Raw genomic sequence first — 22,659 nt, 5'->3', positions numbered from 1 at the left:
AAACCCATCGCTGTGGTGACAGTCAGCTCAGTCACCTGGGAGACATGTCACTCAGATGCAGGCTGGGAGGACTGGCCGAGAGGAAAGGAGATCTCTCAGCACTGATGCCTGTCACTCACAGCCAGCCTGAGAGACATAAAGCAATAAGGCCCATCATGCTGAAATAAGCCATGGAGGAGACAGTTTGAATCAGATATCACTGCAGGTGTAATAAACACAGTGAGCTGATATTGTTTTTATTTATTTTGTTCTTTTTCATTAAGCAGGATGTTAACCTACACCCAACCCATAATGTCGTCTTCTGTGACTATTAGCTTCTGCTGTCCTGTCCATACGCACCCAGTACAGTGTATACTGAAAGTATATCTATCAGCCTTGAAAGGCCTGTTTAGGCTAAGTTACATTTTATAGTCACTGATAAGATATCAACAGAGAGATTTCCGATTCAGTGAAAGAATTCAGGGTTTTTCTTACAAATAAAAAACAAAAACCACACATATCCCCAACTAGCCACAATGTGAAAGTCATTGTCTCACTGCTTGCGCACAGGAAAGCTGTGACTAATAGTAACCTTGGACCCACCATCTACTAACTAAGTCATAAGCCAAACAAACCATTCTGCTTCTTTTCAGGAAGCAACACATCACACTGCATCATTTCAACAGCAAACCTAACACCAGAGAGTGAGACAGAGCAAACCAAACACTCTGAAAACCAGCTTGAATGTACTACTTCCTCCTTGGCCATAGACAGGTCATTTATATCAGCGAAAGGAGCCATATAAGGCATTATTCCTTTGGTGGTGGTAGTGGGCGGTTAGAGGAAGGAAGTTATCAGGAACAGTAGAAGGGTGAGTAGGCTTCGCCCAGGGTGACCCATCGGAGAAGCAGTCTCAAGGTCAAACAGTCAATACCACCACCACCATTATGATCACGACCGCTACCATCATAATCATTCTCATTGCCGTTGATTCGTCAATGTCATTGTCATCAGTCAGCTTCCTGTTTCCTGCCATGAGCTCAGCACACAAGCAGCAGTGACACAGTCTAGTGTGAATGTTCCATCCACACCCCTCTTGGACAATTGCAAACACTTACACACATGCGTCTTAACCTAACTATGCTTATGTGAAGACACATCCACGTGCATACAGTCACGCATGTAGACAGATATATATACACACATATACTGCATACCAACACACACACACACACACACACTGCATACCAACACACACAAACAAACACACACACACACACACACTGCAGGAAGTGAGAGCGGTTGAAGGCCACATGCTTTGAAATAAGCCTCTTCCTGTTGAAGTGTCTTTTTGACAATTAAATCAACCCACACTCACCAGTGGAACGTACTAAGTAAGAATCACAAAATTCCTTAAAATACACCTAGATTTATCTCAATGTCACCTGAAAACTACTTGGCAATCCTGAATGTTTATTAAATGACACTTCCATCTAGTAACAGACACCTTAATGCTTTCTTGATCAGTTGGTACTTGGCAATCACCACCAAATTAACCTTTGTGAATGAATTCAGTCCCCTTAAAAAGTTCTTCAAAAACGAGCAAACAGTATAGGCATAGTATAGTACAAGTAACAGTATCCCACTGCAGTCTGATGTCAGTTGGCTCTCATCAAGTTCAGTGTCCTGAAACTGTGTGCTGAGAGCAGAGTGCTGCTGGAAACCCCATATTAGTCAATTACTCCCAATGAGGCGCTTCTTCAGATTAGAGGCAGCGCTAAACTCCGATGACACCCAGTTCAGCACGAGTCATTTACAAATTAGGCAGGAACGCAGCGCAATTTCTTTAAGGGGAATGAATCAACCACTCTGACTAACTCTGTTTGGATACTACAGCAGCCTGCTACTGAAGCAGTAAGAGAGAATTTAGATACTGCAGGATTTAAACCTCAGACATCCTGTGTGACTGTAAATGGCCAGTGCTGTTTACACACAGGAACAGTGAGAGAATGTGTGGGCTGGAGCACCTATCTGTTTGCTACAGCTTAGAAGCACTACTGGGGGGGGGGGGGGGGGCTTTTATCTCTTATCTGAAGTTTTACGAGCGTCTAGCTGTACTTTATAAACTCAGCTCTGGTTTCACTGTGCTGCTGCAGTCTCAAGAGGTCCAGGTGATAATGATGAGGATGGGAGTTCAGATGGGACACTGCACGAAGGGGAGTGAAATTTAGAAAGGCCTTGTCACGCAGCTCAAACCACTGATGAGTTTAGGATTCTCCTACTTCCTGCCTAGGTGCACGTCTCTGTCATACCTTTACTCGTGTCAGGAAAAGCTGTGAACTGAACAAGGTCAATGAAGGTCACCGAAGGTCAGAGCGAAAATAACTGGAAAGGGAGACATCCGTCAGGAGATGTCCTGCTCATTTTCAAAGAGCACTGACCGAAAGCATCCCAGAACATCCTGCCAACAGACTCACTCGACTGCGTTTCCCTAAAGCTTAACGACCACCATGGTAACTAAGAGAACGGACACTCGACTGTTTAAAAACAGCACTCACTGATGCACTTATTCTTATTGTACTCTACCTTTTTTAAATTGTCCTAGAATTGTTGAGAGAATTGCTTTAAAATGCTTAAAATGTTTACCATGTTGTAAATCGCTTTGGTTAAAAATGCGTCAGCCAAATGTAAAGTAATAATGTAATGTAATGTAATGTAATGTAATGTAAGAGTGTTTGAAACAATACTGTCACTTTAGGACAGCAGTTGTTCAACAGCTATGCTTCCAGGATACACACACTTAAATCCTGGGACCCTGAAACATTTGTTCAAGTCCGGTTGCAGTCCTCCAGGGACACAGACAGGCGTTTGTATCCTGTTTTCATTCCCTATGGCCCAATTACCACAATACCAAATGGACCTCTTCCAGGCAGACAGATAAGCTGATCTTGAATCATTTCCTGTAGTTTTGACATTGGCTATTGAGATTAGGATAAATTACTCTAACACCTCTGATGTCCCAACCAGTGAGATGAGAGTATTCACCCCACCCAGCCTCTTGGATGATAATCTTGTATTTTGACCATGCCAAAGAGCCAGTCAACCCACATCCTCAATCATAGTGGGAGTATTCATTCACACAGGCAGACAGACCTGTCATGGCTAGACTCCATTAAGGGAGTGGTAACTAGTAAAAACATAGCAGGCAACCACAGACTTGCACATCTTGAGAAAGCAAAAACTGGGGGAGATCTTACAGACCATGAAGATTACATCACAAAGGGATGCACAGGGATGAGTGTGAGAACATGACATTGAGGAGGTTGTGAAATTGCATTACTTTCTGTCTTGTACTGACGGCAGGCCATGCTGTCATTGGTGAGTCAGATCATAAAAAAAAATCCCAGATAAGAAAAAGAGGAAAAGAATTGATCTTCACTTTACCTAATAGATGAGACATAATCACATACTCAAACACCTAAGCGTAGTACTGTGAGAGTGTGACACAATCACAAGTGCACTGAGCTACCAGTCTGCCTTGAGGAATGTTCACTTCTCAGCCGTTAGGGGGGTGGGGAGGGGGCGCTTAAGAAGCTCCATAGGCCAATTCATTTAGCCAACAAAGGCAATTTCACAGGACCTTAAGACCAAGGCAGTTTCTCCTACCCTCCCTAAAACTCCCACCCTTCCTCCCTTCCTCTCTGTCTCTCTCACTCTCTCCTTCTGTGGTTTCTCTCTCCCTCCCTCTTTCTCTCTCCTGCTAGCCGACATTAGCATGTAAATGGAAATGCAGCCAGCTTAGTGCCAAGAGCTGGGAGACCCCGCTAAACAGGCCCCGGCATTCAGCCCAAGCATGGGAGGGTCCTCTCCATCACTCAGTGCTGTGGGGGCCAACGGAAGATTCTGAAGGTTCTAGAACCTGTCTGGAACAAAGAGTCGCCTCTTTCAGGGGCGGTTACGTGGTTACGGCAGAGCAGACAGACAGCTCTGGGAATGGGCTGGGCCTGATTTGGGGCAAAGCCTGTCATAGAAGCAGATGGAGAACTAGTGGTTAGGTAGCACCGAGAGGCTTAAATATCTTAAATATCTTCTTATACCAAACACACTTGGTCAAGTTCAGTGCATCACTCCTGATGGGCCACAAACTCTCAGAGCGTGCATTTTAAGAAAAAAGAAAAAAACCCTCTAAAGCAGTGGTCCCCAAACTTTTTCTTCCGAGGGCCAGTTCACTATGCCTGGTTCTAAGAGAGGGCCAGAGTATATTAGTAAACATAGCTTAGCAAACATAGCAAACACAATAGCTTAGTGCTGTGAACAACAGCAGCCTACCTTAGTTGAATATTCCATTAAATTTAATCATAGGCTACTGCAATTTAATACCATTATTAGCTGTGTTTATATTGCCATCATGCCAGATCAGTGTAAAATGTAGCTCAAATGAAATAATACTAATAAAAAGACTTTAACATTCCTAAAAGTATTAGCAGGGAGTCCCAAAAGTGTATTTTATCCAAAATGTCTGAACTCTGAACTCTGAAGTTCTCAAACTATGAGCGTTTTATGAAGTGCAGGCAAAAACATCTGAAATGACTACTTTCACTCACCTGGTGAGAACTTGTGAATTTGTATGAACATTTGAACGAATTAGAAATAATTATCCCAGAAAGTCCCAGAAATATGACTTGACTTAGTTAGTTATTAAAAATTAATTGATACACTTCTAGAATACTTTGAGCACTAATGCAGTCAGCCTCTTGCATTGTTTGCAGGTAGGCCTACGTTTCATTCCGTTTTCGATGGCAAACACAAAACAGCGGCAAAACAACCACCAGTGGACAAAAAGAATATTACATGTGTACTGTTAAGACTCGCCATAGAGAATGAATGGGGGAAATTACGGAAGTTATAGTTTGACGATGTCGTACTCCCATGCGGGCCAGATGCTATATACCGCGGACATGTTTTGGGGGGCCACCCAAAATGAGGTGGCGGGCCGTAGTTTGGGGACCACTGCTCTAAAGTAAAACGTACATGTTTGTACAGGATCTTGGCTTTCTAAATGGAAGACAAACCTCTAGTCAGTGGTTTGGTCTGAGCCATCCCATGCCATGTACATTGTTTTAGAAGCACAAATATCAACAACCTTTCACCAGCAATGTGGACTGTTTCTTTCTTTAAGGGGAATGAATCAACCACTCTGACTAACTCTGTTTGGATACTAAGACAGAATTTAGATTTAAACCTCAGACATCCTGTGTAACTGTAGATGGCCAGTGCTGTTTACACACAGGAACAGTGAGAGAATGTGTGGACTGGAGCATGTTATCTGAAGTTTAACGGGCGTCTAGCTGTACTTTATAAACTCAGCTCTGGGACGTTGACTCAGTTTCTCCAATCAAACGAGGTCGAGGTATGGCATCCTGAACGGAGATATGATAAGAATACTAAGAACTTCCACTGAGATATGACAACAATACATGTTGGCTTGCTATACAAGTGAAACATTTCCTTTACGCAGATCAACTCTTCTACAGGCTCATATGTCCACTGCCCACTGTCTTGCTTGCTCTCACCTTACCACTTGCCTTAACTCTATTAACTTATAGACACAAAGCACCTATATCCAGACCTTTGGCATGTGCTAATTAGCTTCATGTGGTATGCATTGGATGAGACTAGAGGTCAGAGAGCCTGTTCTATTCCAGGAGCTATAGCCTTGATGAGGAACCGTGTGTGCTTCTGCTGCATCTGTGGTCGCCGGCCTGTTACCCGACACGGCATACAGCCTGTCCCAGTCGACAAGGCAGTCCCAGCGAACAGCGCACTGCAAAGGTCAATCGAATTAGCCATACAAAGCCTATCAGACGGGATTAATTTTAAGCAACAAAGAGCTAATAAAGGGCGATGTCGTGTGGTGACAGGCAGAGGGTCCCCATAAACTAAGATAGGCGCATTGGCCTTGAGATCATGCTCATAAATAGCTGCCCTGCATCGGGTTCTTCTGTTGTAACCACACTTGTGAGAACACCTCTTGTGTTCACAAACCCCTAAAACCACCAGCGCAGCAAGCACACATTTTTACAGGCTAACTGACTAATGAAAGTCTACCACATAGCCCGCGTCCGCTAAAGATCTACCAGTGCAGAATGTTACACCAGAAAAACAGGGGTCAAAGGTTAAGGCCACAGAAGCTACTAGCACTGTATGCTGCTGTGAATACTAGTGTGTTAATTCATTAGCTGTCCAAAATGCTAATACTATTATTTTCACTGGCATTTGCATTGGAATTTGCCTTCTGATGGTCAGGAAGAGGAAAGCTGTTGTGAGTATTAGGCGGGGATCACACTGGCCAGCAGCAAGTGGCAGCGGCAAGCGCAACGCAACGCTCAGACCGTAATAACTTCTCTCTCGTTCCTAAGTAACACAAACGGTTTGCCTAAACTGACAATTGAATACGATCTCGTTGCTCTTTGAAAGTTAAACCAAGTTCAACGCTCAGCTTGTTCAACGCTAGCGCTGCCACCGTTCCGCTGCCGAACCATAGAGAACAATAGGAAACCTGCTGCTTGCCGCTGGCTAGTGTTACCCCCACCTTATGGGTGCTACTTCTCTTCCCTGAGAGCAGAGCCAGTAAGTAAGACATCCATCACGGGGCGTCAGGGTGGAGAGTGGTTGTCTAGACTACCCCACTGGTGCCAAGGACGCAGATGGGGAAGGCAGCAAATCACTCGGATGAACAAGACGGCGCTCACACAGCAGACAGTGGTGGAGCGGCTATGGCCCCCCTGCGGCCCAGGTCTGGTACCAATCACAACTGAAATGGTCTCAAGGTAGAGTAATGGTCTGAAGGTGCTTAACAGAACCGAGGGCCTGATAACTTTAGAACAAGCTCACAGGTACAACATGGGCAAGGGACAGCTACATTTTCATTGGAAGAAACCCTTGGGGGGGGGGGGGGGGGGGTGATTATCTGGTTTGAGCAGGCCAGGGAGAGAGACAGTGATGGTCAGAGGGAGAAGGAGAAGGGGAGAATCAGAATGAAAGCAGTTGAATCACATCCATACACGTGTCAGGATAAAGCACAAGACTGGCCCATCGTCACCAGATCACAAGCACGCTTGCTCAAGGGCCCAGTGCCAATCTGCTGTTGCCCATGTTTACAGTGGCACCTATCTTGCCATGTTGTGAACTGACGTTATGAAATGCAAGGCGCCAGCCATTAAGAATTCTGGGCTTTGATTCTCTCTTGAGTTCCTCTTTATTATGCGATGTGAACAGCTGTGGGAGGATTAATCTTGACTGCGTCCCGACACAAGGACAAATTGGGAGAAACAAGCGTGCGTAATACTCCTCCACGGTCTAGATTCATGCCATATGGATTAGACGCTGGAATGAAACAGGCAGTCTTCCTCTCATCTTCCTCTTCTCACACTAAACACTCATCTTCCTTTTCCTCTCCTCACACAAAACACTGCTCTTCCTCTCCTCACACAAAACACTGCTCTTCCTCTCCTCACACAAAACACTGGCGAGGAGGAGGAGATGCTGGGGGCTGCTCTGCTCTCTGCTCATGCAGACCGGACAGATAAAACTCAAGTCCGCAGAGCAGCTTCTAGCAGCTTCATCCACTGTATACTGCATTGGGCACACTTAATTTTTACATGCCATCTTCCTCTGAGAGAGAGAGAGAGAGAGAGAGAGAGAGAGTGTGAGAGAGAGAGAGAGAAATATCTGTGAAACAGTGCCGTGGTAATCCTAATGCTGTGTTACTCTCAAGAGTGCCAAGTCCACACAAACACACACACAAACACACGCACACACAAAGACTGGGAAAGTTCCTGAGGAATGTGAGAAGGGGGGGGGGGCAGTTAATGAAAGAGAAATCCCCATCCCCATTGACTGAAGTAATGTTGGCCAGCAGGACAGACAGGTTTTTCAGTCACATGTGTGTGTGTGTGTGTGTGTGTGTGTGCGCGCGTGTTTGTAGGAGGTTGGCGTGTCACTATGCAGTGCTACAATTTCCCAGCAGACCCTGAAAATCCCTGGTTTCTGCTCAGTAATATTTTCTGCTCCCTCGCTCGCTCACTCGAGTTTCCCACTCGCTCTCGCCGGGAGAGAAGATCCTCTTGAGAGCGGGCCGTAAATATTTCCCCCGTTCTCACTGGGCGGTTTACACTGGCATTGTGTTGCTTTCCAAGCCTGCATTCCTCTTCTGGGCTAACTGATTAGCCTTATCGACGTGCAGCACAAGGCAAACAGGCAGCATCGGCCTGATAAAGATCATTACACACCCTACGACAGGGAAGTAGATTTGCATTCTGACTCGGCCTTTCAAGCAGTTCAGCCACCAAGCATTCCTGGGTCCTCCCGCCACCTCCACATACACATGTCAGGTGTTTCCTGGTTGACGGCATGTCTGCTAGCATTAAAACTACATAGATGACAATGATGCTTTTAATCAAGGAAAACTCCTTAAAGGCCTTGATCTGTATGTTCCATAGCGTTTGATAAAATTCTGAATAACAATATGTGAAATTCGGTACAAATACAAATGACACTTATAAGGCAAAATGTGACTGTCCTGTGTGTAAGATATGTAGGCTATGAGGCAGTTAAAGAATCCAAGGCACACTGATCAAGAATAAAAGCCTTTATTCTGATGGATACGCCATCTTCATCAGGGCCATGACAGTCTAGCATACAAAGCAAATGGATGGGAGTTTGAATCAGAACTGTATCAGTTGTACAGTAAGAAGTAGCTTATACTGAAAGAGGGGGTGACACAAACAGGTAACAAGGAATATGATATGTATGTGTGTGTGTGTGTGTGTGTGTGTGTGTGCGTGTGGAGCATGTCATATCTGTTACAGCATGCAAGACTCCATGGGTCTCGAATCACACCCTTTCTTTGCCAATGTCTATCATCCACAGTCATAAAACACAGCAAGCCACACAACTCAACCATAACAGTTTGATCTCTTCTGTGGATTTGGCACGACCAGGCTATTTGCTGACGGGCGATAGCGGTTCACACATGGGTCACACAATGCTTCACCAAAGAGTGGGGCAAAGCACTCTAAAATATGTGGTAGTCGAACTAGGGTTACAACACACAGCACAACTAGGGTTACAACACTCATAGCTTCTGTGTGTTTTGAGACGGATATCACTGCAGGCGGAGGCGGAGAACACTGCAGTAAATTCGCCCACAACCAAGTTTACACTACTGGAAACCAGTGCTGCTGAGGCTGTGATTTTGGAAAACTGCTTTACAAGGATGCCTTATGGCAGTCTGGTGACTGAACCTACTTTTAAACTGGGATGAATGGCTCTGGATGTACAATGGTTCTGAATGCAAATCAATTTGACAGAAGTGATTTGTGGATAAGTACAGGTGCATTGTGGGTAACGGCTAGCTGTGGTAGGTTCTCTTCCCTGGCTGTCTGTAGAACCGAGACACATTTTATTGAGGGTATATGACAACATAACACATACATCATGCATGTATTAACTGTATATGAGAGCCTTACTTCTCAGACTGATGATAACAGACACTGACCTCAATGTAAAATTTCCTACAACTAGTACAGTAGATAAGAACAGCTTGCTTCTCAAGAGATGAGACTCTCTCAAACTTTCAAGCCTGTGATCGCCTCCGCACCAGATGTCAGCCGCTTCAGACATGCACTCATTCAATCCATCAAGAGCAGTAATTCTCCTGGGGCACTGCCTGCAATGCACACGATTGTCCACGGATAATAATAAAAAATAATAATAATAATAATAACAATAATCTTACTGAGAGTAAAGACCATTTAATCTACAGAGTGCTTTTTCTCTCTCTATCACCAGACTAACTGTTCCTATTACCCAAGTACTACCTAGCAACCCAGCTGTGAGTTTGTCCAAGAGCATTTCAGGAATCAAGATATTTATATAGTGCAATGTCTTTTGTGGGAAAAGCCCAGTCTGATTGATTTCCCCCGGCAACCTTAAGTATCGATAAGGAAGCGCTTTACTAGTCAACCCCTGTTGGGAGTTTGAGAAACCCTTTTGATGAGTCATCACATGCTTCTGCTGAAGGTCATGGTGATTATACTGGGCACCTCCAGCATAGATATTATGTCAATACTCAGCTACGACCTAGAAAAGAGATCCAAAGCAGGCGGAGAAGCATGAAAAAGGTTGCAATGGTCAACACGCTCGATCATGACACACTGCTGGAGACTCTACTGAGTGGTGTACACACACTCACAGCAAGAGACACCCGCCTACCCCCCTCCTCACAGTGCAGTTCTGTCCTGTCACCGAAGCCTCTAGTCTCTTATGTAAGTGCCAAACAACCTGCAGCCATCAAAGAGCACATCATGATCCGCCACCATCCACAGCGCAGTCGCTCGCTCGCTCGGCCGGTCCGGGTTATTTTTGAGTCATGGGACATGATCAGAACACACACACACACTCACACACACACACACACACACACACACACACACACACACACACACACACACACACACACGCGCGCGCGCGTCCGGAAACGTATCAGACCTGGGCTCCCACGGCTATTTTTTGCCGTCACTGGATCCCGGCGTGTGTGCGTCAGCCCCCCGTCTGTCTGTTTGTCCTTCTCTTTCCAGTGATGCATCCGACCCTACAGATGATCATGACTGGGCAATGGAGGGGCTTCTCTAGACTGTGACACTGCTGGCCTGGCTGGGAGTCAGTGGTCAGGTATGTTTTGGAGACAGCAGCTCTTTCAGCTCAGTCTTGGGATAACTGGGACTAACAGCTGGCTTAAGCAGTCTGCGTGAGAGGCACTCTGAATAGATAGTGCAGTAATGCCCGGAAGGCTATACCCTCAGCCACAGTTAAGTTGGCAATTCAATCTCAACATTTGTGAGACTGACAGTTTCAGACCGTTACTTGAATATTTGGCTTTAGACTTGGTTTCAAACCCAGACGTGCCAACCTGCATCAGTGAATGGTGTTGAAAGTGGGTGTGGTGCTTTTGAATGAACACGTCTGAATTTGACACAGGCAAAATGGCAGTCCTGCAGTAAGGCTAGTCCCACAAAACAGGTGCTTAAGGATTCAGGTTTTTACAACAGATGAGCGTGATGTCGTAATTTCAGTGTGATGACGTAGCTTTGTCCATCATGAACACGCTAAACCAGAGGAACGAGATTAGGCTACTCTATTGTGAGTGTGACTTGCCCACACGGCTACGGAGCCTGTCTTTGACTATCAGAATCGACATCAGCATCATGGTTTAGCGACAATAATAACAGTCTACAGAGTCTAGGAAGAAAATCACACCGGTCAAACAACACTTGCCATTCATAAATCTATCAAATAACGACAGACGGGGGATTACCATGTCGCTTATCCCACACGTATGTGAAGACTGTCAAAGTAGGCTATAGCACGCGATGACTTGACACATGCACACAAAAAAATCGCTGCCTCTTCCATCCTAAACTTACCCAGTGTTTTGACAGCGATCTGTCTAGTGAGCGGTGGCGGCAGGTTAATGCACACCAAATCTACATCCTGATGCAGCAGCACGTCGTCGATCCGGTTGGTGTAAAAGGGCACATCCATCTCCTTGGCTAGCTCCTCAGCTTCCTCTTGCGTTCGTCCCCACAGAGCTTTCACGGAGAAGCCCTCATTCTTCAAGAGGGGGATGATCACCCTCGCGGTCAGGCTAGTGCCAAACACGCCGACGCCGGGCAGCATGGCTCGCCTTTCGCCGTATTTACAGCTTAACTCCGGACTTCGGTGCTACCATAGCAGCCTCGCAATATAACAACGCGGCAAAAACGCGGAGAAAAGGACAGCGGCTCCTTCACATCAGGTGGCCATCCACCTGCGCATAACGACCCGCTGTCTTGCATTCTCGTACCCGCTCGGCTCGCCTCGTCATGGAAACCGGCCGAGGCAACACCCACCGCCAATGAATAGCCTACTATTAAAATTCAGAGCGTTTTAATATCGCTACACGGATGCACCATTCTTATCACAATTTCTTGTCGGCTATGCAACGCAACGCAGTCTGCGGCGGCGCTCTGTAACGTTACATTGAGCACGTCGCACTTACTGCCGCTAGCCCGTTCGTATCAGATAAACCACTGGTTAATCCACGCAATTATGTCGGTTAAATACATTTCAAAATTAGGATCCATCCTGAAATTTGCCTAGGTGGGTCCATGGTTTTCGTAGCACAGAGTGAGGTGGATCCGATATAAAATGCTACTTGTTATTGATGTTGCAGTCCCGTTGTGCCGTGTTCTCTGTGCGATACGTCACTCTCCCCGTCCAGCCCTCCCCATTTTTAACCCTTTCAGTTCCAGTGTCTCATTCTGTGCGAGTGTGTGTGAGGGAGACCGTGTAATTCTGTGAGTTCATAACGTCAAGTCAGTGTAATAATGATTGTGCAAGTTGTGTTTCAAGTTTTTTTTTACTGATCCGGGTCTTACATTTTTTTCGAGGTCTGCTTGATGTATCTTGTTTTTATCCCTTTATGTGTCTTGTGTGCTGCTTCACGATATTTTGGTAAGGTTTGTTGAAGTTTGTATTACATTATACATCCGTTAGATCCGATGTTGTTTTTGTGTGCTAGCTCTAACCTTTACACTACCTTTGGCATTATGACCCAAAGGTCAAAGGTCACCTCTACAGCTAGTTCTGACCACAGTCTCTCAGACTTTTTGGTCGAGCACAGCAGTCATTGTCAGCTCTATAAACCACTGCAGTGTCACACAGAATGCAAACAGTTATGTGATGGGAAGCATGCTTTACAGATATAGTGTATTACAAATCAGTTTGATACACATAAAATCTTAGTATTCAAATATTAAATTTAGTTTTATGTCATATTTCATTACAGACGTTTTACTTATACTGTATTGTCATCATGCATATGAGATTCTGTTAATATGTTGATCATTGCAGCTTGTTTATTGAGTGGTGCACTCCAAAGGCATCCTGCTATCGCTCAACTTTAGCTGACATGGACCACTGGACCAATAAACATTAATCATTGACTGATTATTTCGATCCTATTACCACCACTGCTTACGGTACAAATTACCTGAATTTATTCAAATCTAGCATAGTTTTTGTATGTGATAAAGTACGTACAGGTTGTCCCATGATAGTTAACACACAATAATAACATACTGTTTTATTTTTGAATACTTTGAGATCTATAAAAACTAGCTTCTGTCTTTCACTGTAAATACATTTGTTTACTTGATGCTTGTTTAAAATGCATCAACAATGTTAAATATAAATGAGATGTTCAGTGTCATTAGAACAGTATGAAGCTGTGTCTTTCAGTGGGACTCAGCAATGCAGTGCCCTAGCTTTGAGGTGTGTCTCAGAAATGAGTCAATGTCAAGAAAAAATACTTGTTGAAAAGTCTATTTCATATACTTTAAATAGAGCTGTGTAATTAGATTTTAACACTAGAGTGCACTGTAACTGCTAAACTCTGTGTGTGTGTGTGTGTGTGTGTGTGTGTGTGTGTGTGATAAAAAATGGAAATGTTTTTACAGACAAATCACCTTATCAAGGTTTTTCCAGGGAACTGCTTTGAATCCTGGGAGGAAGAACCCTTGAAGCAAGCAGCAAGCATTTGAATATCACGATGATGCGATCACGGCTCATCAGCCTCCCAGACATTCTTGGGAGTGAGCACATGAGCGCACGCATGGCCACCCCGTCCCTTGTTGGAGGCGAATCTCTCGATCGGTCTGTCACATCGCTTTAATGTGCTGATCCCTGCGTGAGAGGCAGTGGTGTAGTCAACGTGATACCACACAGGACTATGCAGTATACCCACTTAAAAAGCATCACCATCTCAGTATACCCACTTAAAATAGGCAAGGATGCATATTAACATATGGGGTTGAGCACAGTATACCCACTACAGCTAAGTAGACTACATCAGTATACTCACTACAGCTAACTAGACTATATCACAGTATGTGTGCATGTTTGTATGTGTTTAATGTGATCGTGAGGAGGTCCATCCTAACATACCTCTTTCATCTGAACATACAGCTATGTAGCCTGGTTAGCATGCAGACCTTCTCAATTGAGAGTGGGTCTGTTAAAGGTTAATTGACTTACAACTTCCAGCAGGGGCATAGCTAGTAGTGATAAAAAACTTAAATTGGTGCATTAAACTCTTACCAATTCGTTTCAGAAGTGTTTCAGAAGGTTTAAATGCAGTTGTTTACTCAATTCCAAAAAATAAGCACGTCCATGCCGAATTAGCGATCGTATTGCCTGTGTTTTAGGGACATTGGAAATGGGCCTCAAGGGCCTAGTGACCAGACGGTCCTGCAGAGCAAATCCCAAATTTGCCAAAGGTTCGTATGGGTATTCCCAGCATACTACTCACTCGCTGTGTTCCACTTTGCATACTTCTGTACTTACAAATACCTAATATGAGTGTGCACTAGGTATTGTAAGTACAGAAGTATGCGTATTGGAACATAGTCACTGACTTTAATGTGTTTAAAAGAGAGTTTCAGAAATGAAACAGGCTCTCCAGCAGATCTCTGCGGTCCATAACAGGTGCTATTATGCATTGGGTAAGAATCCAATGCAAAGTCTATGCCAAAATAAAACTGTTTTGTGTTTCAATGATGCATCTCAACAAAGAGTGTCGGCTCAATTATGTTCTTTTCTGAACACCACTGAAGAGTGAGCCAGAGTCCGTTTCACATGCATGGACCTGCCTCTGTTCCTTCCCATTTATTTCCTGTATAATTGTGCCAACAGTGTCTGCACATCCGTTTCTTTGCTTATGCAATGCAGTGACTTTTTTATAGGCATACATTCATACAATGTATACATTCAACTAATCCCCCGGCGCTGAATTAAGGGCTGCCCACTGCTCCGGATGTGGTGTACTCCTAGTTTGTGGGCTCCAAGCTCACTGCTCCAAGTGTATGTGTGTGTATGAATGTGTGTACACTACGCCCAGGTAAAATGCAGAGAACACATTTCCTCACAGGACAACCCCCTTCCCCCTAAACATGTTTGGAATAGCATGGGCAAATCTTTAATCAACTTATCAAAACCAGAGCAGTTGTCATAATGCCGTTTGATGGCTCAAGGTCACCATTAGCTAGAAAATTCACATTAGATTACAGGCTGAATGAGTCAATAAGAGTCTCCTCTAAACCATATTTTAAACTGACTTTCCCATGACATGCTACTGCATATAGATGACATTGATAGCCTGTGAATAGCTAAGCTCCCAGTGATGTCATACGTGTCACAACCATAAATATATGTAGGGTCACAACTAGCCTCTGGGCCTTTACATTGTAGCATTCCGCAGTCTCCTCCTCCCATTGTGATGTAATCTGCCATGCCATGTGCAATTCCCTAGTGGTGTGTGTGGAGCGGCAGGCTCATTGATTGGGCAAACAACTGTAAACATTAGGGTTGTATAAACAGCCACAGCAGCACTTTGCCCCCTTGTGGGTCTGATGGAACTTATCTCAGAGTTCACCAGTCAGTCTGTGCACGGGGTGATGGAGTCACTCAGGTCAGGTGTCAGTGCACGAGGACCCGTATGGAGTCACTGAGGTCAGGTGTCAGTGCATGACGACCAGTACGATTCAGAAGCAGCTTCATTTGGATGTTTCGCCACATTCAAATTCAGATGCATACACACAGAGATACACTGTGCATCAGATAGTGTGTGTATTCAGATGCATACATACACTATCTAGGTGTGTAAGGGTGTGTCTAATTGTATACAGTACAGTATATGCAGTAACCTTAAGTATCATCAGCTTCTTTGCTGGTTGAATCTTTCTCTCTCTGTCTCTGCTGACCATCCTTACAGACTGCAGGAGAAATAAAATAAAGAAAGCTGCACAGTGTGTGAGTGTTAACCCACTTAACCTCTGGATTCCACAAGTGTGTGTGACTCCTCATTTCGTCTCCATCCCGCTGAGTGATTTGGGCAGGGCTGGCCATCACTGTCCCCTCTGTCTGAGACACGTGTGTGTGTGTGTGTATGTGTATATGTGGATTGTAGGGATGCAGTGGAGCCTAACTGAATCAGATTGTCACGCTGCAGCATCTCAGCTGCTGGAGCTCACGATGGGATATGGGTACGTGTGACAAGCATGTGACCCGCATATCTGCCGTTTGGCCTTGTGTGTGTGTGTGAGAAATAGAGAAAAGAGAGCTTTATTAAGCAGTAGTGCTGCCATATCTTCATTCGGTACTTTGTGTGTAAGTGGAAAATGTATGAAAATAAGTAGGGATTTCCTATGGGGAACTACACTCTGCAACTGACCCGTGCAATAAAAACTACATCAAAAGCACAATACAATTGATTACTATTATTGAAATGGTGTGAAGAAAATGTCCTGTTTTGCCCTAACATGTGTTATGTGTACATTTTTGGCACATTGATCACCTTCCTCATACGACATATTTATCTGTCCTTCACATAACTATATACCATCAATGACTTTGAAGATGATACCTAGCTAACCTCATAACTAGCTGTCTCATGAAAGCATAACTAAAAAAGTGCGAAATTGTTGCATGTTCTTGCTTTAAAGCTACAATTTTCAGGATTTAGTGCCATCTAGTGGTGAGGCAGCAGAGAGCAAATAACTCAATACATCTCCTTTTTCAGGTGTGTAGTTGCCATGGTGGCCAGCAGGTGATTTAAAAATGTGACAGCAACACATTGCATTATAGCGCTTTTGCCAGTGAGGGGAGAACCTCACTAACCACCACCAATGTGTAGCACCCACCTATGTGATGCACGGCAGCCATTATGCACCAAAACGCTCACCACACACCAGCTTGAGGTACAGAGCGAGGGAGTGAATGAATGAGCCAATGTGACAGGCTCTCTGTAGTGCCAGTTTTGTTTTGTTTTTTTTGTGTTAAAATTGGCAGGTTTCACACTTATGTTTTAGCGCCCCCTAGTTTCAACATTAACGTGATGCCAAAGTAGAGTTAATGTTCATAAGTTCAGTTACAGTTACAACCAAAGATAGTTCTATAACTCATCCTGACTCAGGCAGGAGTGTTATGGAAAACCTCAACATACAGACGTTTTAGCCTCTTTGACACCAACATCAGTATACTGGCAGTGTTTGAGTTTTAAAAAGCCACAGAGAAATACATCTCTGTTGTCAAAGCAAATACTGTGCATCTTACCACCACTGCATTAAAAAAGCCATGCTCTTTATCTGATCTTCCTCTTAAAGAACATGACAGACAGCTCTGAAGACCACTGTGTGAGGTGAATGACACAACTATTAAGCACAAATAAATGCAAGACCTTTCTTATCTAAAGTGTGTGTGTGTGTGTGTGTGTGTGAGAGAGAGAGAGATTCCTCAAATAACCTACTGTGAAACATCACACAATACAGTAGTCAAAACAGAGCAGCTTTATTTTCAAAACAGGAAGCAAATTAGCTCAAGGAAACAATATGCAGTCAATACAGAAATGAGAATGAGAAAAGAGTATGAGTAAGTGGCCCTATGATTTGATTGTAAGCTCTCAGTGCAGACGATGGAGGTTGATACAGGTGGTGACGTGCTGATGAAGAAAGGACACAGCTGGGTCTAGGAGCCTGCAAGACTACAGGGACTGTCTACCAGCACAATCACCATGGGACTGCCTACCAGCACGATCACCGTGAGCCTTAATGAAAATGAAGGGAACACCATGTGAGTTTCCATTAACTTCAAAACTCTGACTCTGAAATGCTTCTGTGTGAATTTTACTCACAGAGATGTTTGGCTTGCCCTTGTAGTCACCTGAGATGGCAGATGAAATTGTATGAGTCAGGGAGATAGAAAGAGAATCCAAAAATCAGTAAAGAATGTGTAGATCAGGAAATGCAGTATAGTCCACTCACCCGGTCTCTTCCTGTAGATGACTGCAACTATGGCAACAGCCACAAACAGACTGAGCGTGGTAGCAACTCTAACAGCCACATGGACCACTGATAGAGAGTAGAGGGGAAATGGCTTTGTCCATCACACAGGATATCACATACTACACAGTCTTACTCAGTTCCAAGACTAATGTTGTTTATTTTGTTGTTGGCTAATCTATAGATTGAAGGTGCTATGTGGATTTGTTTTGTTTCAGAAATTACTGAGAAATATCAACAAAATGTGAAGCAAACATCCACTAAAGTTAGCCTGCAAACCAGCTTGCGCCAGGTCGTCTCTTTTGTAATAGGCCTACCACTTTGGAGCACTTATGGTACTGTGTCAAATACCATTTAAAGGAAAACCATGCAGTTTTGTTTAGCTTAATTTACGTTAACTTAACAGCTTCAAAGTCATTGGAATGGTTATATGACTTTTTCTGGGGTGAATGGTGGCCGTCTCGCTTCCCCTATAGCGTCTGTGAGCGGAAAAACCAGCCTTGCAATTTTGGGCCAGCGGCCCGTCGGACTCAGAGTCAGAAAGTCTTGCGGTCTCGCGATGTAAAAAATTACTTTACGGCACTACAAACATACACGCCAGGCACCAGCTAGAACAAGGCAGCTGGAGTTTCTCAAACATTCGTCATGGCAGAGCCAGTGGAAAGAAGCAGGAAGCAAGTAAACCGTTGTCAGAGGAACAGGGGAAGAGGAAACGGCAGACTGACCGAGCAAGGAGGGTCGTAAAATATATGGACCCTTTCAACAAGGTAAACAAAAACAATGCTTGAACGTTCTATTTGGGCCCCAATCTACTTCCTCTGCATTAAGATAACATATGGAATGTTAAAAAGGAAGTCTTGTGGGGCCAACTATGATGCTGATAATGGAACTCTCTTGAAAGGGTCTATACTCTGAAGCTGTAGGGGGAGCTTTGCAGAGAAAACTGTGAGCAAAAAGCGAGAAAAGAAATTGCCAAAACTGCATAGGGCCCCTTTAAATCAATGCAAGAGTGCCGTGTGGCTGTGTCCAAGACAACAGAGTCCAACAGAACCTTTAAGCTATGGCAAATTTGGTCCGTGCTTGGGTTAGAAATCTTCATAATCCCTGACGGTACGGTACCAAATCAAAAGCCAAAATGCCATTCAGTTGTGTATCTCCATTAGCAGAGATGTCATACCTAACTGAGGTGTCATAGCGCACACATACACACTGTTTTACCTGAGAAGCACAGTAATGGTGATGGACTGATGTCCAATGACGCTCCACCGGCTTTGCTACAGTTACCTGTTTGTACAACACAAAACCTTACAATGCAAAAATCATATAGACCTGCAATCTCAAAGACCTACTCCATAAACCCTGACAGGACTGTACCAAATCAAAAGCCAAATCGCCATTCAGCTGGGCAGAGATGTCATACCTAACTGAGGTGTCATAGTGCAGGTGAACATACATGTCAAACACACACACACACAGACGGACAGACAGACAGACAGACAAACAGACAGACAAGCAACACACACACACACACACACACACACACACACACACAGACACACACACTGTTTTACCTGAGGAGCACGGTGATGATGATGAACTGATGCTCGATGACACTCCACCGGCTTTGCTACAATTTCCTTTTTTGTATAACACAAAACCTTACGACACAAAAACCATAGACCTGCAATCTCATAGACTTACTCCACAGACCAATCTTTAAACAGCATAAATACTGCGACACATATTATTCTCTAGTTGAACAGTGAAAGGAAACGTGAGGTATCATCTCTAACCTTTCACTCTGACGGTGTGGTTGGCAGAAGCCAGAACCTGCTCTCCTGCAGTCAGTTGGCATCTCCATGTCCTCTGAGCAAGACAAGGGTTTGTATCTGTGAGCTTCTCCATCAGCGTGATGTTACAGGCAGATGTAGTTATGATCTGGCGTTTGGGGGTGCTATTCAGCTCTCTCTGTCCTTCATCCACCCAGGCGAGAACTGCTCCCTTATCGGCCACGGATTTTCCACAGTCGTCCTGTGTGTACAGGAGGCAGTGGAGAGTCACAACACTGCACGGCTCCATCTCAGTCTCATGGGGGGAAGCAGAGACTACGGGGGAAATCAGACGTCAACAGACAGACATCAAATTCACAACTCAGAGGACACCTACACAAAAATATTAGCGCTCAGGTGATATTCAGCGTTCAATGGGCACAGTTTATGGTCAGACTTAAATCATTTACAGTATTAAGATTAAGACTTGGGAGTGCTTTAACTGTAAACCTACCATGAGGAACTGTCAGACAAGAGTAAGTATGAGAGTGTGTGAGAATTTCCTCACAGCCGTAGTATCCGGTATCTTCAGAGGTGATATCAGAAATGTGTAGAGAGCAGCCAGGGCCAAGACTCAGTCTCTCAGCTTTGAATGATGGGACGATGTGTCCATTTTTAGCCAATACCATTTCTGCGAAAGTCTGTCTGTGACGGTAAATCCATGTAGTGGAGGAGCAGTTAACATCACCACAAGGCAGAGTGGCTGTCCCTCCAGAACTGGAGAAAAAAAGGGGAAAGTATAGTTGGATACCTGTGAATGAAAGAAACAGAGACATAAATTGAATTTCTATATTTTATTTCTATAGAAGTGTATTTTGGGACTCTTTGCCTTTATGCAGATATAACAGTGAAGAGTGACAAGGAGTGTACATATAACACAAAGGGCTCTATCTTAACGATCTGAAACACAAGTATCAAACGCAGGAGCGGTTCACGGTGCTATAAGGACTGTTCAGTTGGGAACGGTTTGCTATTGATTTTTCTTTTTGACAAAATGTTATACAGAAATGTCACAAAGACATACTTTTTGATGTTTTGAATCACGAGGTTATGAATGCATGGTGATATTTTTGCAAGGTTTTTACCTCACTATAGACAATGCAGCTCTTCTGTCAGATAAGCTCTCCTCTCCCGGGCTGCTTCTGGGGCTTTTGGTTATGGCATCGACATGCAGTTTAACATCACGTCTCCTTAAGTTCTCTAATATTTCGGTATTTATGTCATCAACACATCCATGATTCGTGGAAATGTGTACGCTATATATACATCTTAATGATTTCCCTCATGTGGAAATATTTTTCCTTGTAAGTATGGTTTGCAGAAATGGGACTACTGCGTCCGTATAGGTGAGAGGAGCAAAGTGTGCCTTGTGCACCACACGCTACATTATGGCCAAGCCGTCATGGCAACTCAACTACGAGAAAAAATTTCCTCTGTGTGTATTCACACCAAGTTGGCCTAACTTTCCAACTCTGCACAGTATCCCATTAACTGCATGACAGTAGGCTATTGACAATATAATCTGTAAAGTAGAGTTTGTAAACACATTATCATCAACTTAATGCACACACAACATTTGTTTGAGCAGGAGTGAGAAAAACAATGCACGGACTCAGCAACTACAGAAATTGTAGCCAAAGCTACTTGCTGCTTTCTATTACTATGGTGCTGGGTATCAGTACATAACAAGCTGGTTTAAACAAATTCACTAATTCAAGACTTCAAGGCCATCATGGCTATAAAACATTTTTTGAAAACAACAAAAGGATGGAGGAAACAAAGAAAAGCTAGGAGTTATTTCAGATGGGCAACAACAAGGTAGGCAAAATTGTGGTGCTTGCCAAAACCTTAGCACAGCTGGAATAATGCTTAGGCTGATGTTAAAGCGCACACGATGTTTAAAGCCATACACAACGGTAAATTGAAACAAAACTAAAGTAACTTTAGCCTTTAAAGGGCTGTATAAAGTTGTCCAAATGATTAGGTTGTAATTAGGCATTGTTGTTGTAAAGATATTGCATGTGGTTGTTGTATTATATAGGCTACTTTTTAGGTGACCAATACACGAACAAATATGATCAAGGCTTTGAATGTTTCCGTGTGTGCACGGGGGTGTCTGTAGATCGGTGTGCATAGCATTAATTCCTGCAGGCGCCCCTGTGGCCAAGCATGCGCCCTTAAAATAGCATGTGAATTTGCGCCACTGACTTTAGATCAGGATTATCCTGGTCTGTGGCGGAATTGTTTTCTGAAACTGCAAAATATCAACAGGGAACGTTTGCACTGGAACACACCTCTTTTCACTGAACCGACCCATGGGCGCAATTGCATTTCCTAATTTACCAACCTGTGCCTGTGGAGGGAAAATTCCAATATGCGCTGAATGCAAAATAAGCGCCAGTATACAAAGCCAATTGCGCTTGAGTGCACGATAGGGGCCATAAGCTCCATATAACTTACCCATGTGGTCCTGAATCAGGCACGTCAGCAACACTATCACAGTGCAGGGGATGGGTGGCATCTTCATCTTCTGTTCACTCTTTGGTTTGTCCTCTTCTCTTCTCTTGTCTTCTCTTCTGTCTATCGCTTCCTGTTTGTGTGTGTGTGTGTATGTGTGTGTGTGTGTGTGTGTGTGAGAGAGAGTGTGAAGGAGAGAGAGAGAGAGAGAGAGAGAAAAAGAGAAAGAGAAAGAGAGAGTACAGTGCTGATAGAGAGCAGAATTTCAACCAAAAGTGCAAATTGGACCCATTTTAAACCAGACACAGCAATGTCAACTTAGCTTTCAGTTGACATTTAATGTTTTGAGTGTTTTTGTGTTTTAATGTTTTTGTGTTTTAATGTTTTTGTGCTTGTCCCCTGTCTGCATGTGTCCATGTGATGTGTGAGGAGAGGTACGTTTTACCGTGAAGGGACAC

General features: G+C 44.0%; 2 protein-coding genes and 1 long non-coding RNA gene across 3 annotated transcripts in view; all 3 read right to left on the bottom strand.

Moving 5' to 3' along the window:
• gfod1 (glucose-fructose oxidoreductase domain containing 1) overlaps nt 1–12,257 on the bottom strand; it is a 39,313-nt gene extending 27,056 nt beyond the window's left edge. Inside the window, exon 1 of the mRNA XM_042067491.1 lies at nt 11,466–12,257. Within this exon, the coding sequence (XP_041923425.1) occupies nt 11,466–11,718 (253 nt within the window). The 5' untranslated portion in view covers nt 11,719–12,257. The remainder of the gene's footprint in view (nt 1–11,465) is intronic.
• A 5,509-nt stretch (nt 12,258–17,766) lies between these two features.
• LOC121688695 lies at nt 17,767–19,247 on the bottom strand. Its single transcript, XR_006024659.1, has 3 exons — nt 19,134–19,247; nt 17,898–17,984; nt 17,767–17,796 (listed from the first exon to the last, which is right to left on the bottom strand). It is a non-coding gene; the product is annotated as an uncharacterized LOC121688695 (long non-coding RNA).
• Nucleotides 19,248–19,703: 456 nt separating this feature from the next.
• Nucleotides 19,704–22,278, bottom strand: LOC121688950. The gene is made up of 3 exons (XM_042068865.1): nt 22,205–22,278; nt 20,199–20,495; nt 19,704–20,020 (listed from the first exon to the last, which is right to left on the bottom strand). Exons 1-3 carry the CDS (start codon nt 22,269–22,271, stop codon nt 19,704–19,706), a joined length of 681 nt encoding a protein of 226 aa, XP_041924799.1. The 5' UTR covers nt 22,272–22,278.
• Nucleotides 22,279–22,659: the final 381 nt, after the last annotated feature.

Source organism: Alosa sapidissima, chromosome 17, assembly GCF_018492685.1.
Source record: "Alosa sapidissima isolate fAloSap1 chromosome 17, fAloSap1.pri, whole genome shotgun sequence".
NCBI lineage: Eukaryota > Metazoa > Chordata > Actinopteri > Clupeiformes > Clupeidae > Alosa > Alosa sapidissima.
Note: the sequence above shows the minus strand (reverse complement) of the source record. Positions and strands in the feature narration are given on the sequence as shown.

Coding starts and splice junctions, on each gene's coding strand:
- LOC121688950 (XM_042068865.1), bottom strand. CDS start 22,271: ATGAAGATGCCACCCATCCCCTGCACTGTGATAGTGTTGCTGACGTGC. Junction 20,496..22,204: donor CCTGATTCAGGACCACATGG/GTAAGTTATATG, acceptor TTTCATTCACAG/GTATCCAACTATACTTTCCC. Junction 20,021..20,198: donor TTGTCTGACAGTTCCTCATG/GTAGGTTTACAG, acceptor TTTCCCCCGTAG/TCTCTGCTTCCCCCCATGAG.